The sequence below is a fragment of the Phaethon aethereus genome (genome assembly GCF_964289735.1).
Source record: "Phaethon aethereus genome assembly, chromosome: 3".
Lineage (NCBI taxonomy): Eukaryota > Metazoa > Chordata > Aves > Phaethontiformes > Phaethontidae > Phaethon > Phaethon aethereus.
In genome coordinates this window covers 38,041,190-38,059,789 of record NC_138576.1, presented here as the reverse complement: position 1 = coordinate 38,059,789, position 18,600 = coordinate 38,041,190, and the positions used below count along the sequence as shown (strand labels likewise).

The following is an 18,600-nucleotide window of genomic DNA, read 5'->3' as shown; positions in this document are numbered from 1 at the left end:
TCTTTAAAATTCATTTATCTGCTGGCTCAAATTAACTCCCATGTATATGCTTGGTTTCATTTAAAATGCTTTGCTGCTCATAGCAACAGTTTTGATTACCTCATTAGCATGAAGCTGATATGGACAAGGTATGGATAAAGGCAGTGGTGCATCCGAACACACAGAGTTCTTTAGACTCAAAGAAAATTCAATCTCAATATTTCAAGAATTCCATGAAAAGTCTGCAATACTACACTGACCTTTGATGCCTAAGTAGGTTTCAGTCCAAGAAAGGAGAAGACAGTGTTGCTCTCCTTTGATTCAAAAAAGCCATCATAATCCTAGAGAGGGGAAAAAAAAAAACATGAGTCAACATTTGTATTTGTGTTTTCTTGATTGATCTTACCACACCGTGTATTAGACTAAACGGTGATATATAATAATGCTTAGGAAAATACTGATACTCACCCATATTCTACTATGCAAACCTAAAAGCTATTCTAAACTGTAATGATGTCACCAACTACAATGGCAAAGAAAAACACATCAATTGTCTAACTACAACACCTTTCACTACTTTTTTTGACAGGAAAATACAAGCATGGAGTGGCATTCAAAGGAAATCTATTGTGGGTATGTTTTAAAATTATTTAAGTGCCTAGCAATGCAAATAAGTTTCTGACTGGGTTTCCAATTTGCATTTTAGCACAAAAAATACTACCTAACATGAAAACCCCCAAGAAGTCGTCGTATGACAGCTGAACTCCTTATTTCTTCTGTGCTGGAACAAAGACTTTATCATCATTGTATCCTTTGAAATCAGCCATCATACCTCAGCGTTGGACAACCATACAGTTAAATACAAAATGTTACCATAAAGACACTTGTTGTATAGAAAGATAAAAAATAAGCTTCATTATCACTATTAAGTTCCTTTTAGGTTTCAGCTGCTTAAGATCAGGTTCTGATGTAAAAGCATTATTACTACTTTTACTGATTTGTTTATTGCATTGGATACCTGCTACTCTTCTGTCATCAGATGAGCTGACAATATTCAGTTTTCAAGGGAAAAAGAGAAAAACAGAGCACACTTTAGTGCATGGATTTGGCATATGGCAGGAAGCCAGCAAGTTTCAGGTTCTCTTAGAGGAAATCTTTGCCAAACCACTATGACCACTAGCAAACAATAAAGCACCCAGTTCAGACTCTTTTCTTCCTCCATATAACTGCAAAATCCATACTTAACCACTTCTGACACATAAAATACTCCATAAATGTCAGGAAATATCAGGTATGTGCTCATCACTAAATAGTAATTATTTCTAAATATCTATGAATAGTAGTTATGCTTAACTTGAAAGCATTCAACAAGAGAAATCCCTTTAAATACTAACTGTGCACATATACATCATAGTAACAGGCAGTCTCCATGCCTCCACATGCTTCCCATCTGTCTTAAAGGTCATTCTCAATGCACCTGACCCCCAAAGTTAGCACTTCTTTGGCTCCTAACCTCCAATCTCATTACTTTTTGAGAGCTCATCTCTTATTGTTAGTTTCAGGTGCTTTCCCTGAAATGGGACCTCAATTTTTCCCTAGCAGCTGCTGCTTTGCCTGCTTGTCTCATTCCACTCCTGCCTTCTCTTGAACCTGTAACCTCACAAACCACCCCACAATCACAGGGGACCATGTAAGATAAACAGAAGCAGCTCTAATTGAAAAGCAGAAATGTTTCTCTGACCTGGTATACTTGGAAGGCTGTCATAGGATATGCAAAGATTCGGAACCTTCTTTTATCTGCCAACCAGAGTTTACTCATGCCTAGCCAATATCCGCTTGTGCTTACATTTTGGTGCCTCAGATCCTAAGCAGGAAGCAAAAAAATGGTCTGGGCAAGCATTCTGCTTCCCAGTATTTCTCTGGGTCTTCACAATGCTGTGTGAATCCCTGAAAAGCTCTTCATCCCACCTGCCAGACCCCATTATAAGATATACCAAATTATATCTTTGCAGAAGGATGGTTGGAATTCTGTGAAATAACTTTGTAAGGAAAGTGTGTGCTTGTAGATGAAGACTTTACGTGTCTTCGTTCTCTTTTTTTCTCTCTACCAATGTAAAATAAAAGACTGTTTGGACAGAAAAATATATAGTCACTATAGCAAGGATAATATACCTCCCATGAGATCCATAATCATCCTGCAGATGTGAAGAATTTCTCTTAAAACCTTTATGGTGCACTACACGAAGATGCTTTACTAGCATTTTCATAATGTTATACTGTTATACCAACGTGAACACAACTGTCCGAGCAAAGTGATACTTTGCAGTTGATAATCATTCAAATACCCTCAGCCCAGGAAAAAAAAAAGCTGCACAGAGGCAGTTTCCCAGCCTAACCCTCTACACTAAAAGTATTGGCCCTGAAAGACACTGAGAGGCCAGCAGGAGTGTATGATGGTCATCAGGCCTCAGACATAATAGCTGACGTAAGTGGAAGGGGTAAACCTTCTTAAGGTGGCTTTTTGTCATTGTCTTCTTAAAACATGGCATATTGCTGAGCTATAGACTAGGCAGTAAGTCAGTATTCCGGGACTAAGCTTTATGTCTACTGATCCTTTCAGCTTTCATACACGTATCTATGTAATAGAGAGAGGGAGAGCGCGCACGCATTTCTTCTGTCTGGTTTTCAGTTCCATGATTTTGTCTATGTGCGATACATAATTTCCAATGAATACCATCTACTCATTTCACTCTATGGGAAGAGCCAAGTTCATTTGCTTTCACTGCCAGGGGAATGAAACACTTCAAGGAATAAAGCAGTTCTGGAGCAAAGGAAGGTAGAATCTCCTGCAATGATCAGCATCATGGACTGGAAAACAGACTTTGCAGACAGATGCTGCTTATAATTATGAGCACAGAACTATTACCATTACTGTTTAAAGTGCTAACAAATGAAGATACTAGACACAGTTTTAAGTTTCCTTACTGTTAATTTTAGGTATGGTCTGTTCTACCTAACTTTGAAATTAAACATATAATTAAACAGAGGAAATAGACACTTTTACATCAATTTAAAAAATCGTTAAAGGTGATGAACTGATGCTAACTTCTGAAATAACGTAAGTTTACAATTAGTAACCAGAAAGTAAATCCAAATAAAATAGACAGATCTCACAACTAAGCCATGGCATAAGCTGAAACAGTACTGAAGGCAATCCCAACAATGCCATGGATTAAAAAGGGCAGGGAAGTGTTCCCAGCCTGAAAATAATGTCATAAGAAATAAGGCTGCATTCCTGTCTCTGACAATGACTTTGTGACTCAGCTAATTCACCAATATCTGTGAACATCTGTTTACCTTAACCTCTGTAAAGTAATTTAGGACTTAATCATAAAAAGCTTTCTGGAAGTGCTAGTTATCAATTTTTACTTCCAGAAGTACCCAGGCCTGGTTTAGTATGTTTTTTCCACATTTTGACAGATTATCAAACCTGGATTCACTTACTGAAAAAAATCATGACGGTTAAACCATTAGCTAAACTGAGTAAGTGTATGTTTGAAAGAGCACAAAAACCAGTGGATTTATTAATTTTAAAAGGAGCACAATAGTTAATAACCACAAGATACCATCCACCAGAAGCAACCTCCATGATGTTTTGAAGTATCAGTATTGCAAAACATATTAAAATGCTATTGACACTTTCTTACTTTCATGGGGGATGGGGGAAAGAAGCATCACGCTTTTAGATAAAGTAGCAGTAAAATTTTAAACAGGAGAATTTTCCTACTAATCTCTGCAATGAAAACATATAATTCCAAAATATTCAAATGTGAAAAAAAAGTTTAAAAAATGCATAATAGTCCTATAAAAGTTGAAATAAATCACTTTAGTATGGTAGTTTCTTAAGATATTTTTGAGATCTCCTTGATCTCAAGGAACACGATCTCAAGGACTCATCGCTTGTGCTTTGGCATGTGGTAGGAGTTCAGAGTGGGCATCCCTGGCTTTCCTTATAATACAGGTGAGATAACAAACATTCCAAAAAATATCCTGCCTTTGACCTTACCTTTATATGGAGAGAAAGTCTGTGTAGACTTGGGCCACAAGTAAAGACACAAAATCCGTGGGTGAGGACATGAAAATTGTTGTCTCACATAAAGAGCACCCCACTGCCACCAGCAGTGGATACAGAGGCTGAAGAAGGAAAATGGTGCCAAGCTCAGTGGAAGCCAAGAGCTTCATACACAGGCAAGAGCCCAGCTGGCTTGTGAGCCAAGGGGTTCCACTTGGAAAAACTCTGTGGGACACTCTGCTTCCCACAGAGGAAGGACACCACCATCCTCTGGTTTTTGGCAAGGCAGCGGTTCCCTGTTTCTGCACCAGGCTGCACCACTGGTAGCAAGTTACTGCAATCCCATTGTCACTGTTCCAAGCAGCTCTACCAAGGCAGCGGGCGTTGCGGCTTTGCTGGGAGCAGCTGAGCAGTGCTGTCTTGCCCCTGTGCAAGGAAGTGTCTCCCACTGACACCCTGGAGGCATTCAGAAAGCAGCTGTTAACCTTAAAATATATGAGCACTGCAAAGTGCCACCCACTGCCCCACTTGAAAAGGCAAACAGGTGCACAAATTGCTTTAAATTATGATCCTTGGTGCTTTCCAGAGCTGTTAATTATGCATTATTAACGTATAAAATTCTGGCAACATCAGTAGCCGATTAAGGCTGCTAAAACTAAGAGGACATAGACACAGTGGACATGAATCATCAGTGACGCAGAGATGCTCAATCCCTCTGGAAAAGTTGAAAAGCCAAAAATACAGGTGATAAATCACAAAGGCAAGGGTATGAAAGTTTACCAAGAATGACAAATGCCAGTTAGGAGAAAAAAAGAGTATTTCAGGATGGTTTGAGGGGATAGAAAAGTGACAGGAATATAAATAAGGTAAGTAAAAAGCTATTTCAAGTGATAAAAGACTTCTTAACAGGCTAACGGCCATCTGACAGTTTTAGGCCTGTTTCCTCACCCTTAAAGTCAATGGCAGCTTGATCACCCACCAAGAAGTCTGAGCAAGATACAGCCCCTCTGTTCTACCCCCAGAATTGTTACAGCATTAAAGATGCTCTAAGAGCTACTAGGGAATGGAGCAGCTGACCTAATAAGCTCTTGGTTTGTTGAAAATAAACAAAGCTAACTGTACTGAGAGTTCCAACAGCCCACCTACAGACCAGCAAAATCTTCCTGGCCTTGCACGGCATAAAGCTCTGTTTTGCTTTCCCTCCTCCTGCTGAGTGACTCAAAACTGGGATAGAGAGGCAGACCGGGGCTGCAAAGATCTTCAGGAGGAAAGTTACCCCTGGTGATAATGGGAAGAAGGCTGTGAAGCTCACTGTGGTGGCAGGACGGTTGGTACTAGATATAGAGCTCGGTGGACCCAGGGAGCACATTGCCAGAGCACACTAAAGATGCTGAATGTTTACATGGCTTCATCAGAAGGCTGAAGTTCATGAAAGAGAAATGTAATAAGAATTACTAAATACATTAAAATTATTTTTGTTTCAGAAAAATAGCTAGAGACAGGGAAAATACGCAACAGAAGTATATGCTTGACTTGCTTGTAGGCTTTCCTATGCATATGCTTACGGCCTGTTGGGACAAAACTGGATTAGATGGACCTTCAGTTTCACACATTTAAGGACGCTTATGCTATCTTAAGATATATCTTACACAAAGTTTTAAAATAATCAGCAAAGTCAAATGATATTGTCCACTTAGTATGTTGGTAAAAGAAAAAAAAAAAAAAACAACACAAACCAACCACAAGCTTCACACTTATACAGCTTTGTGTTCAAAATCTGAATCCTTGTAGTTCATCCTGAAACTAAAAGGTGTTGTCGTTGCTTTGCACCTCTTTAAAACCAGATTAATAAAAAATAGGAGAACTGTATTAATGTCTAGATTCTGCAGAAATCCCAACAGCCATCCACTGCCCAAATGCTACAGTAAACTAAAAGCAGCTTAGTCTTTGAGGTAGTGGACAAGTATTCAAGAAATCCAGATTTAACTCCTCATTATGACACAAATGTCTTACATCCTCTGGCATTCGTGTGGGTTTTGCCAGTTTACTCCAGTAGGAAAACTGTTGGTCCTTGGGAATTCTCTCCTCTTTAGAAATCCCACTTCCAAGGTAGCTAGCTTTTCCTTCTCTCAACAGCAACTGCCAAGTTCACAAAGCTCCACTTGTGAGCAGTAGTTATATCCCAGCTGTCATGTGGACACCTTAAGCGTGCTGTATTCCTGCTCTTGGGAAACCATATCACTGTAGTGATGTGATTACAGACACTGCCATAATTAATTTGGCTCAGCATTTTGTTAAGCAGGTACACTGAGGCTCGCTTAAATAAACACTGTCACTGCTGGGAGAAACTATTTACTGTATACCAAAGTTAAAATTGGCAATACTGCAGACCAGCATAAATAACTATTTGTGCTTCAGGGAACATAACACAAGTGTGATGGCATTGGGTCGAAGTAAAACATTAATAAAAAGTAGGTTTAATTTACAGTTGGCAATTATACAGACACTGTCTATCCATTACTGTAACTAGGATTAGGAGAACATTATATCTAATGAGTTTCAAAGGCAGTAAACTGTGAATAAAATTCCTTCCAGTAAGTTTCTTTAAACAAGCAAGTTGGCTTTGTTGCTGTTTGCTTTTAGGTTGCAACAAGAGAAAGAGTGAGCTTGTTAAACATCCCAGACAAATCCTCATTGCTTACCACATCAAAAAGCAGAAAAACAAGGTACCCGCCCAAATGTAGCTTGCACTGCTTTTCATACGAATTTTTTAAAAATGTACAGATTATTGGAGAGCACTTAAAGATTAGTCTATTGGCATGCTGTTTGAATTTGTTTCTCTTTGCCAATATATTTTTAATATATGATTACGATCTCTCCATTCTTATAAAAGGGGCAACGTAATTGTCTTTACAAGTAATAGTGGGAAACTCATAATTTAAATGCATTGAGTCAGCACTTTGCTACTGACTGAGTTAATACTGTGTGCCACTGAGAATGAGCTGTTCGCATCCTTCCTGAAAAGGGCAGTTCAGTGCTCTAGGACAGATGACATTAATTTACTGATCTGATTAGGATTACAACAGAAAGCCCTAACTCAGCACAGCTCTCCTTGGAGAATGAGTGTGTGTGCAGGTGTTTTTTAATATTGCAGCCTTCCAGTACCTGAAGGGGGCCTACAAGAAAGTTGGAGAGGGACTTTTACAAGGGCATGTAGTGATAGGACAAGGGGTAATGGCTTTAAACTGAAAGAGGGTAGATTTAGATTAGATATAGGGAAGAAATTCTTCACTATGAGAGTGGTGAGACAGTGGAACAGGTTGCCCAAAGGAGTTGTGGATGCCCCATTCCTGGAAGTTCAGGGCCAGGCTGGATGGGGCTTTGAACAACCCCATCTAGTGCAAGGTGTCCCTGCCCATGGCAGGGGGGTTGGAATTAGATGACCTTTCAGGTCCCTTCCAACCCAAACCATTCTATGATTCTATGAACCTTCTGATAAGATCTCTGCATAGCATTTTTAAAGAGTATAAGCATAATTGACTCTACAAGCAACCTGTTATGCCTCTCCTAAGGGCCAGATGATAATTTCAGTAATCTCTTTACTCATAGGCTTCCAGAAACAAAGGTTTTAATAAAAGCGAGCAGATGTCAGCTACAGCTCTATCATTTGGGCATTACATGACAAATTCAGGCTGATGTGATGTTTGTCGTTCATTCAATAGTCGTGACAGGGTACGCAGACATCAACTATCTAAGAATCGATATCCCTTACCTCTAAGACAGGGAGTCCAAGTGCAGAAGGGCTTCCCCCATCCAAGTACTGAAGACCTCAAACTGGCACAGTGCCCACCTGCAGCAGGGGAATATTCAGGGGAGTCAATGGCAGAATCAGTAAGTACTATGGATGATAACAAGTGCCACGTCCCCCTTTTGTGCACCTGCCAGCTCATCATGTTATTTTACAAATTGTTTGGAGAAGAATATTATCAAATCAGACCATGACAAGAATTTGAGAAGGAGGAGGGATGAAAACATCAAGGAGTTAACTATGGTTGTCATCCTTTTACACGAGGTCATGGCTAAAAGACATAAAATGATTGTGCTGCACAGAAGCTCTGCATGCACATACTTTAACTTGGACATGTTTTAAGGTAGCTGTAACTTTACAAGGGACATGACAACCTTATGTTGGTTGGGTTTTCCTCTTAGAGCATTTTACTCATACCAATACTAGGTGACATCTCAGAGCACTAAATGAAATAGGGATTTCCCCCTTCCATTTGTTTGTTTTAGGAATTGGACACTGGCAGAATCATCTTTCAACTTTCCCTTTGTTTTCTGTGCTTCCTTCAGAGAAAAACAGAAATGGGAAGCTACTAAAGAAAGAACAAAGCCACCCTAATTGTAATGGCACTGCAATGTATTAACACAATTTTTACTTATAAATTGATTATAACTTTGCTATATCTTCAAAGTGTTTCTTAGAAGATAATCATATTAGCATGATTACAAGTGGAACAGTGGTGCACCGAATTACTTGTTACATCTTTGTTGTTCTCTGACAACAGCCATGGCCTTCTCTAGATATTGTTCCAATATACTGCTACATCCATATTCTGTGCAATACTATGCACCCCCAAGTATTACTGCCACTTAGTAAGCTTTCTCACACTTTCCTCCTATATTCTATATATCATATATCCTATATTTTAGAAGAACTGGCCCTTTATAAAAGACTTTAACCAAAGTAGTCACAACACCTTCAAGAATAAACCTATTTTCTTCAAGAAAGCATGGCACAATAGGAAGTTTCCATTCCATGCAAAGGAGAATTAGGATCCCAAACAGAATTGTTAGTAATTGTCACACTTACTGATTATCCATAAGTTCTGCAGAAGATCAATGTAATAAATATAAAAATCAGAAAGAAAAAAATCTGCAGTATTGTCTACTATATCCTGTAAAGGTGACAATTCTAATTTTATACTGGTCACCTTTAAGTATTCTAAAATACATGAACACCCTATACTATTATATTTAGGAAATAGAGAGTCTGCAAACAGAGTAAGGTACCTCCAGAGATGTATCAAATCTTTGACAGCTATCAGCTTTATGTAGTAGGATGGTTTACAAAGTACCTGCTACTTCACTTTGAAACAGCTATTCATGAAGTTTAGAATGCGGAGAGGAAAGAGTCTAAATAAAAACTGCGGTGCTCAACAGGAATGTGCTCCCTCCATTGCAGGGTAAACAGCAGCAGTGTAACACATTACTGGTATCAGTTCTAACTGCTCTCAGCAGGATCAAATTCTTGGATTATTTTATTTGTACTGAGTTGCTGAGCTTCTATTTTTTAAACCCTAACACTGGGCAGGCTGGCTACTCTACACTTTGCCTCTGGTACCACACTCCCCTTTATTAAGTATATATCACACAGAACTAAAGCTCTTCGCCTCAGGACACAGAAAAGCAGTCAAGTGGACAGCAAAAGCATAGGCATAGCCTGCAAGTTATAACCATACAGATCTTGTGAATGGTCTGAACAGTATCTTGCCAACATGGAGAAGACACATGGGCAGGGGCTGCTTTCCAACACCAGCTCTGCCTTCTGTACGCCTTGCTTGAGAAAAGGGCTTAATCAGGAAGATAAACAGTGCTGTGTCACTGTCCTCAAGTCACTCACATTCAGCCTCGGGTCTGTGGACACCTGTGAGCCACAAACTACTCCAGTGCAACTGCAAAAGGTAATTAAGAACGATTTCAAACAAACAGCTTAAATTGGCCATACAGGAAACTCTACCTCTGGTGGGAAAAATAATTAATCAAGAAAGTTTCAGCATCATCAATCATTAACAGCTGTTACATGGTCTCTGAACAAGTCACACTAACTTTTATCTAGCGAGATTATCCCTCTTCTGAAGACAGACCCGGACCACCAAGATACTGAGTGAGTTGCCTAAGACACCTCCAAGGGTGCAGCGAAACAAATGCAGACTTGCTGAATACCAAATTAGCCTCACAACTGCCCTTGCTCCTGAAGGAAACGCATTAGAGCAGGTGTGCTAAGGTCAATTCTGCCACATTGCTTGAGGATCTAGAGAGACAGAGTTCAAGATCTCTCTATCTGTAGCCACAAAAATAATGACAAACTCCCCAACAACAGGCCAGGGTAGGAACTCTCAGGTGGCCTCTAGCCAGTTTTCTTAAATCCTCTCTTTCCTCTTCTTTCTCTTATCAGTGGGTAGTTACTGATTTGTCATTTGACACATATAAAAAAAAGGAAGATAAAGAAATGTGTATTAATCTTTCCAGGATCTTTAAAAAAAAACGGAAGAGACTGATACTTAACAGTGCAAATAAATCAGTGCCATAGTAATTGCCTGTGCACTGAATAGTTTCTCAAGAACACCGCACCTCTTTCACCTATTTTACTTCTTACTATAGGCCTTCACTGTTTTGATGGAGTTGATACCCATATATTACATTTCAGGGAAGGACAACAAATATCACCTATCTCTATCTCTACTGCTGCCTACTAGGCACTCTATCAGGACTTACCCTAACACTCTAAACCATATGAGCAGCTTTCAAGAAAACAAAAAAACAAAGCGGGGGGCAGGGGAGAAGGAAGAGTCAGCCTGCTATGTAAATATTTTCCCTTCAGTTCAAACTCCCACCTGGAAACAGATTTCCTCTTAATTTTGGTTGGCCTAAATTTCAGGTAGTCTCACATCAGTGGCAGATTTCTGCATATAAAACTGTCACTGTTTCAAAGTGCTAACTTGCAGCTTTGTAAGGTTAAAATTAGAGTGCAGTTTCACTGGGAAGTGGAGATTTCCAGATCCAGGAGTCACTTCTAGTCTAAGAAGGGTTGTGTATTCAAATGTGGAGATTTCAGAGAAAGCAGAAGATGGAGGCGTGAAGCACAGGCATAATTTCAAACATCAGTTTTCCAGCATTTCTTGCTTTCTGCTTTAAGAACTCTCCATGTCCAGTGTTCTGGATACTGCAGATCCTGTTTGGATACGTGTACCTATGGCTCCTTACCTACCATGTGAAGAAGCTAGAGTCCTAGCTGGGGGTTGCAAATTCCACTCTGGAAGCCACATGCACAAAATTGAGGCATTTCAGCGTTTGGCATCATGCTATAGTCACTTTGTGAATCTGACCCTAATGCACCAATCTGCAGTGATCTCTCCATCTGTCTGGACTTCCCATGGTCTCTGTAAAAAAAGTTAACAGTAAGTAGTAAGTAAGTAAGGATAAGTAATTATTTGTTCATTCTTTCAAATAGTGTTTTTAACCTGCACGATACTTAATAGTTAGTACTATGTTGGATCCTACCAGCAGTACTTTAGAAAAATCTGAGTAAGTCACATGCAAGATCACTGATCTGGCTGTGTAAAAGAAATTGACAACAAGGAGGTAGAGCATTTAGAAAATTTTCTGTGACCTTGAAAGCAAAGGATTTAGTTAGTGAAAACTTAGAAAATGAACTACAGTCTTCATCTTCCCATTTTTACTGGGTCTGGCTGGGATGGAGTTAACTTTCTTCACAGCAACCCCTATGGTGCTGTGTTTTGGATATGTGAGAGCCTTGATAAAACACCAGTGTTTTGGCTATTGCCAAGCAGTGTTTGCACAGCATCAAGGCCTTCTCTGTTTCTCATTCTGCTCCCCTCCAGAGAGCGAGCCGAGAGTGGGCAAGAGGTTGAGAGGAGACATAGCTGGGACAGCTGACCCCAGTTGGCCAAAGGGATATTCCATATGATATAACATCATGCCATTAATGTAGCCATTGCTCAGAGACTGGCTGGGCACTGGTCTGCTTTTTGGAGATGGTGAGTGACTGCATTTGCAGGTTTTTTTCCCTTTCCTTCACTTACTAAACTGTCTTTATCTTAACTCATGAGTTCTCTTGCTTTTGCTCTTTCTATTTCCTCCACCGTCCTGCTAGGGGAGTCAGCAGGGAGCAAGCAGCTGTGTGGTTGCTGGTTGGGGTCAACCCACAACAGTCCTTTTTGGCTCCTGAACAGGCACTCAGAAAGGTTCAAGATAATGACAGATTTGATCAGTGTGCTAGACTGAATTTACAGCTGTTATACGTGTTTAGCTGTTACTTGATGTTGCTGGTCACGATGTTGACTCCCCTGTTCTTGATGCTGATTTGTTTTTTCCTTCAGTTGCTCCATTGCTTGCTCCCTTTATTCCCGTATATCAAACTCGAGAGCTTTTTAATGGCTGTTTTCAGCTTTTTCTATTTGCCATGTTACCACCTTATTTTGCTTAGCCTGGGACAGCCATGATAAATGCATTGACCTTGAGCCTAATTTGCTATTTGGCCCCTGCACTGCTGCCATCCCAGTACGCTGGGAACCATCTTGCAGAGACAATTAACAATTACACCTTTCTCTTCTTTTCCAGGAGCCACTTTATGGAGGAAATGAAGAACTGCCTTCCTCTTCTCCAGGACAGAGGTTTCCACCCTTGCTGCAACTGCCCTTCAGTTTCTTGAACATCCCAATGTAACCAGAAGGTCATACTGGTGTGTGCAGTGACACTGATTTTGCATTTTCGTAAGGTTAACCAACCAGCTGGGAATGCCACATGGGAATGTGCCCTGAAGCAAACAATTCCTGGGTGGCAAGGTGCGTGGGAAGAATTTGGGCAGGTGCCTAGAGCAGTTTTCACCTCCAGTGGTTTGGTACTTCACTCCTGAACAGACGTGGAACCCTCTTGAATTGGCAGACCACTTGAAGGAAGGATGCCTTGCATATACCATAAAGACACAACTTCTAGCAGTGTGTTGGGGCTTGGGGGAGGCTTATGCCCATGCTCAAAGAAATGAGAGGGTGTCTGGATCTGAGGACATAAAAATGGATACTGTGAGGGTCTTTGGATCTGAGAAAATACAGACACTGTGGCTAAATCAGAAACTCAACCCTCAACTACAACAGTCGTTCCTGCAGTCAAGAAGAAACAACAGAAGCATAGGTCAATCCAGTTAGTAGAGGAGAGCAGGAGGAAGAGATCATGGACTGGCCAGAAAGCAGACATTTTGAAGCATCACCCAAGGAGGTAACTCATGCCAAGGAGGTCCCACTGTATAATAAGTTATCAGAAAATGAAAAACAATACGCTTTATTTACTGATGGGTCCTGTCATTTTGTGGGAAAACATTAGAAGTGGAAGGCTGCTGTGTGGAGTCCCACAAGACAAGTCACAGAACCTGTCACAGGCAAAGGCAAATCAAGTCAGTTTGCAGAAGTGAAAGCCATCCAGCTGGCCCTAGACATTGATGAAAGAGAGAAGTGGCCAGTACTCTATCTCTATATTGACTCACAGATGGTGGCAAATGTCCTGTTGGGGGTAGCTAAAGCAACAGAAGCTGACTAACTGGCAGCACAGAGGTAAGCCCATCTGGGCTGCTGCATCATGGCAAGACATTTCTGCCAAGGTACAGAACCTCGTCGCAAAAGTACATTATGTAAATACTCACATGCCCAAGAGCCATGCCACCAAAGAACATGGAAATGAGGAGCAGGTAGATCAGGCTGACAGAACTGAAACAGCTAAGATGGACCTGGACTGCGAACATAAGGGCAAGCTATTCATAGCTCAGTGGGCCCAATTCACATCAGGACACCTAGGAAGAAATGCAATGTATAGATGGGCTCATGATCAAGGCTTGGAACTGACCACTGAAGCCACTGAACAGGTTATCCATGAATGTGAAACATGCACCATGATCAAACAAGTCAAGTCAGTAAAGCCTCTCTGCTGTGGAGAACAGCAGCTGGGAAAGACAGTGTGGGTTGCTCCTCCTTCAGGGAAAGGCAAACACATTCGTGGGGTTCCTTTTGCTCATGGGCCAGGGTGCACTTGGTGGGTAATGCAGGAGGATGAAGAAACCCGGTGTGTACCTCAAGGAGATTTAACCTTGTGGGAAAATAATCCATGATTTGAGTTGTATGTCATAGCTGTGTGTCAAAGTACTACAGCAGGAGCCACTAAAAAGAACTGAAGATGAACCTTGTACAGAACTGAGCAGGACACAACTGGTTTCAGTGCCCAACAACCCAACACAACCCAATACACCAGCTCTTCTTAAGGCTCTATTTGTCCTTTTTTTTGGTCTTTTCCAAATTATCTCCACTTTACATTTCTTTATGCAAAGTGCACAAGTTCCCTCTTGGAACATGCACTAGGCACTAACATTTCCTTACTCTTACATAGCACTAACTAGAGCAACATAAGTGTAGTAATTTCAGATTTCCACTACTGTAGATTAGAAGATCAGGTTCATGTGTCTGATAAGTCTGAAATGCAGACTCTCTTCTCACACACTTACAATGTTATAGCAATGTCACTAAGATGAAACAACAGATTGTAAAGTCATAAAAATATGTAAATTATCATAGTGTCAGTGCTATCACATAGCATGGATTATCAGTAAAATGATTTGTTGCGTGCTCACAGCTCTTATCTTGTTCCCAGGAAATAAAAATGGTTCTTGCTGGGTACTTTATTTCAAAATCCATTAGCAGAACTTGTTACTGAATCATTGGGGAGTGCATCTCAGAAGACTGAGAAAAGGACAAGATAGATTAATGATCATATTTGCGATTACATCAACTCAGAAACATTTCAAGGTCTTGCTCATACTTCAAAACATGGAGTTTGTCTGTTGGTACCAGAAGGATCCCTCCCCCTGTGGTACAAGACATTTTGTGAACCAGTAAGCATTGGTCATCTTTTTGTACCTTTCTCCCCTCTTAGACCAGGTATCACATGTTCAAATGTTTGACACCAACCCATTTTGGATATTTACTGAAAACACTGAAGACAAACTTCCTCTATACTGTAGCTACATTCTGAAAAGTGATTACTTCAAACAGTAATATCCTAGCCAACAAAATCTACTCTGAGATAATACCCTTGTGTGCATTGCTGAGGTTTTCTACTACAGAGAAAATGTGGAGGCAAAACACCAAACAACTATTAATGTTTTTACTAACACATAAAACTCAGTATGGCTATGAACATGACACTGAGTCATGGCTTGTACACCATATGCTTGTGAACTGCTACTGAAATAACACAAACAAAATGAAAAGTGTACCTATTTTGCTTTGTCTTGTCTAGCCCTCATACATTTAGAGGAACAGCAATGGACCTGACCAGTTTGTATTGTAAGCAAGTAAGACTGTACTGTCCATAACAATGTATAAGCCAGAATAAGTACACAGGCAATTTCCTGGTGAGGCTATAGAACAGGCAGGCAGAAAAACAGACAGTGTTTGTTAATGGAGCAAATTGTTTTAGAAATTGCCTGGACACAAATCAGTAATGATAAGCTACAATTTTCACTGACTCAACTAACAGAAAACTCAGTGGGTATTTCTTTGGTTTAAGTTATTTAATAGTGACTTTTTTTTTAGTTATTTATGTCAAGATAAACATATGAAAACACTCACTGTGGAAATGACAGAGACAAGATGTGCAATGTCTGCTGACTTCATCTAATTGTGGTATTTTACCCCTCTTCCCAGCACTGACCTCCTTTGTCTCCTGCCTAATGTTGTGCCTCCACTCTATCACCAATGAATGTTGGAGATCCTGCACATAATTGTTCCTTCATCCTAGAAAATACTGTTTCTTTCAAAGCATGTTTGCTCTTTAAAGATGTTCATGCAGATAGTGAGGTCTAGTAATAGGATTAACTCTGCTCAACCAAAACAGCTATCAGCTGAGCAGATGGATTAACGAGTTCATCTCACATGTTGCATGACATCTTCTTCCTTGCTAATTCCAAACAGCAATTTCTAAGGCTAGGTTAAAACATGCTGTAATGACAAGCTGAAATGGTAAGAAACAACATCTTAGAACCTTGTATTTCCCAGGCAAACTAAAATCACACAGAACAATGTAAATGTTGTAATTTGTAAGTGAGGAGCTGCTCCGTAAGTGAGCGTCAAAATCCCTTCCATGTCCCAGATACATTTCTTTGATATTTCTTACCTGGAAGTAGGACGATACAAGTTACACTGCTGAGGTAAACAAGTAAGGCCAATACAAAGCATATGGGAGGGATACTAAATACCTCGCTTCAAGAAGCCAGTTAGCTGCTGCATTATACCCAATCTGTTTGTTGCAGAGGATCCTAAATCACTTCTTATGCACTTCCTACATTAAGCTAACAATTGCACTGCAGTTGACAGGTTCTCAGCAGATCTGAACGATCCACCAGCCAGAAGCAGCTTCGTTACAGCACTGCTGGGTCTGGCAGGGACTGAGTTAGAACCAGCTTGGATGTCACCATGTAGTCACAAACCCACACAATACCCACATTTACTCTGGTCCAGCTATTAGAAGCACAGACTCTCTTCCCTATTTCATTCTCCTATTGAATTCACTGACAAGCCTTACCCAATCACTTCCTGATGCAGCCAGGGTGGTCCACGAAACCTCCCTTTCTCCCACCAGCCAGTCTAACAGGTACCTCAAACTTGCCTCCTGAAGGATGTACAAGTCACATGGCTGAAATATGAAGAGATGGAGCAAGGCAGAGAGAGCTCAGCTGTGCTCTTTACAACATTTTGTCCAAAGGTGAGTCCAAGTTCTGGGAAGATTCTCCCACACTACAGCAGGGCCCAAGACTCAGGGCTGCAGCATACCATGCTGGCTAAGCAGGAGAGTAAAACATGTGCATGGTGCTTTTCTCAACATATCAGTCAAAGGCTACCACTTCAGCTTGCACTTAGCAGATGGAGAAGTTATTGCAGCTTACACCATCAGAGAAACTAGTACAACAAGATTCACGGGCTCTCATCCTTAGCAGTCTTTCAGCAGAGGGAGACAAGTCTCAAGTTGCTTTGCTTTAGGTAAAAATAAAATTATTCTATTGTTGAAACAGCAATAGTTTTCATTTATCCTAGAGACTCTGATTCCATAAAGGCTCTCTGAGCATAAATGAAATTTAGACTATGACAGCAGCAGAGAAGGAGCTTAATTACAATATAACTCAATCGAGCCAATGTGCTCATTTACTGTGCCAAAGATCTCCTTCTGAATTTTTATGCTTGGACTAGACCCAAGTAGCAAGAAAACCATAAATCCTCAGCTAATAGTGGTCTCACAAGGGACTTTACCACCAACAGGTTGTACGTGAAGCATGTGACATTACAAATTCTTACATTTTGGAGGGAATTCACTAGCTGAAGACAACCTTAGGATTTACAGATGAATGATCTGAATTTTCACTGCATGATCATTACCTGCTCCTATCACCCCAAACTGCCGCCATTAATTCAGATTCTATTACAGAAAGCTCAACAGCAAGTCCCAGCTTTTTTTAAATGGCCAACAGGGTACACTAATATACTGTCTGCTGACAACAATAACAGCTACTCACTCCACAGTACCGATCATCACTGAATATCTGTGGTGGCAGTGGATTGCCTTGCGCGGGTTGCCTGTCCTCAGGAATATTTTTATACATCCATTGCCTTTTCTCCTCCGACATTGTGATATCCACTTCTTCAAACTCTATGCGATTGGCTTCCAGAAACCTCACCACATCTTGTTGCCTCTTCTTTATCTAGATGAAAGAAAGGGAAAAAACCCAATACTCAGAGCAAGTCCACCATAACACAGACATGCTTACAAATCTGAGAACATTCCTTCTCTCCCATCCCCCTTTCATGGGATAAGAAGTCACAAACTCAGGAAGACAGAGGAGAAAATATTATTTTCAGTTTTAAGTTCATAAAAGTTAAACACTGTTGTTTCTTTACAAGTTGGCAAAAGTTGTAATTCCTTATCTCATTTCTAGAAGGCTGTCTCTTTAGTTCATCTGTGGGAATTCCAGCCCTTACTCTCTAAAGATGCTTTAAAAAAATAATTTGAATGGGACTCTTTGGAAGTAGGAGTTAAAAGAGGCAGCTGGTTTTCAAAGTCATTAGGGCCCACATTTTTAAAGTATACAGGCACCTAGAAATGCAAAGTAAGCAACCTGGCAAGCCCAAGAATTTACTCCTGGAAGTGTTCATTGAGGTAAATTTGTTGGTACATCTAAAAAAAACACCCCAGCTACACACTGGGGTGTATTTTTGTTTTCCTAGACACCTTCACATCTTTTAAAAATACAGCTTGATGGTTCCCTGAACAAGGCTTGTTAAATCTTTAATTAAGAGCGTCTGTCTGCATAATACACATGCCTAAAAATAAGTGTGATCTCATCTCTTGAAAATTAACTTCATTGCAAAAAAAATGCATGAGGTTTGTACTAAATGTATGGGGTTTCTGCCCCTCAAAGAAACTGTCGTCTTTATACAAAAGCCTAATAGAGGCTGAACACTGGCAGCTTTTAGCTTGTTTTAGCTAACTAAAATAATCTCTTAACAGCTAGCTGGGCTTCAAGCAGATACACTCGGGTGAAGACTACTTCTGCCTCCAACAGGGCTTTATATCAAGATAGCAACCTTGGACATGAAAGTCTGTGGGGCCGAGGAAAGCCACCTGGGCTCATTCAGCCAGGTCTGCTCTGC

General features: G+C 40.5%; 1 protein-coding gene across 1 annotated transcript in view; it reads right to left on the bottom strand.

The window, feature by feature from the left end:
• Positions 1-248: 248 nt before the first annotated feature.
• SH3BGRL2 (SH3 domain binding glutamate rich protein like 2) overlaps positions 249-18,600 on the bottom strand; it is a gene marked incomplete at its 3' end in the record, with an annotated part of 41,814 nt that continues 23,462 nt past the window's right edge. Inside the window, exons 2-3 of the mRNA XM_081998255.1 lie at positions 17,466-17,651; positions 249-320 (exon numbers count right to left, since the gene is read on the bottom strand). Coding sequence (XP_081854381.1) covers positions 249-320; positions 17,466-17,651 — 258 coding nt within the window. The remainder of the gene's footprint in view (positions 321-17,465; positions 17,652-18,600) is intronic.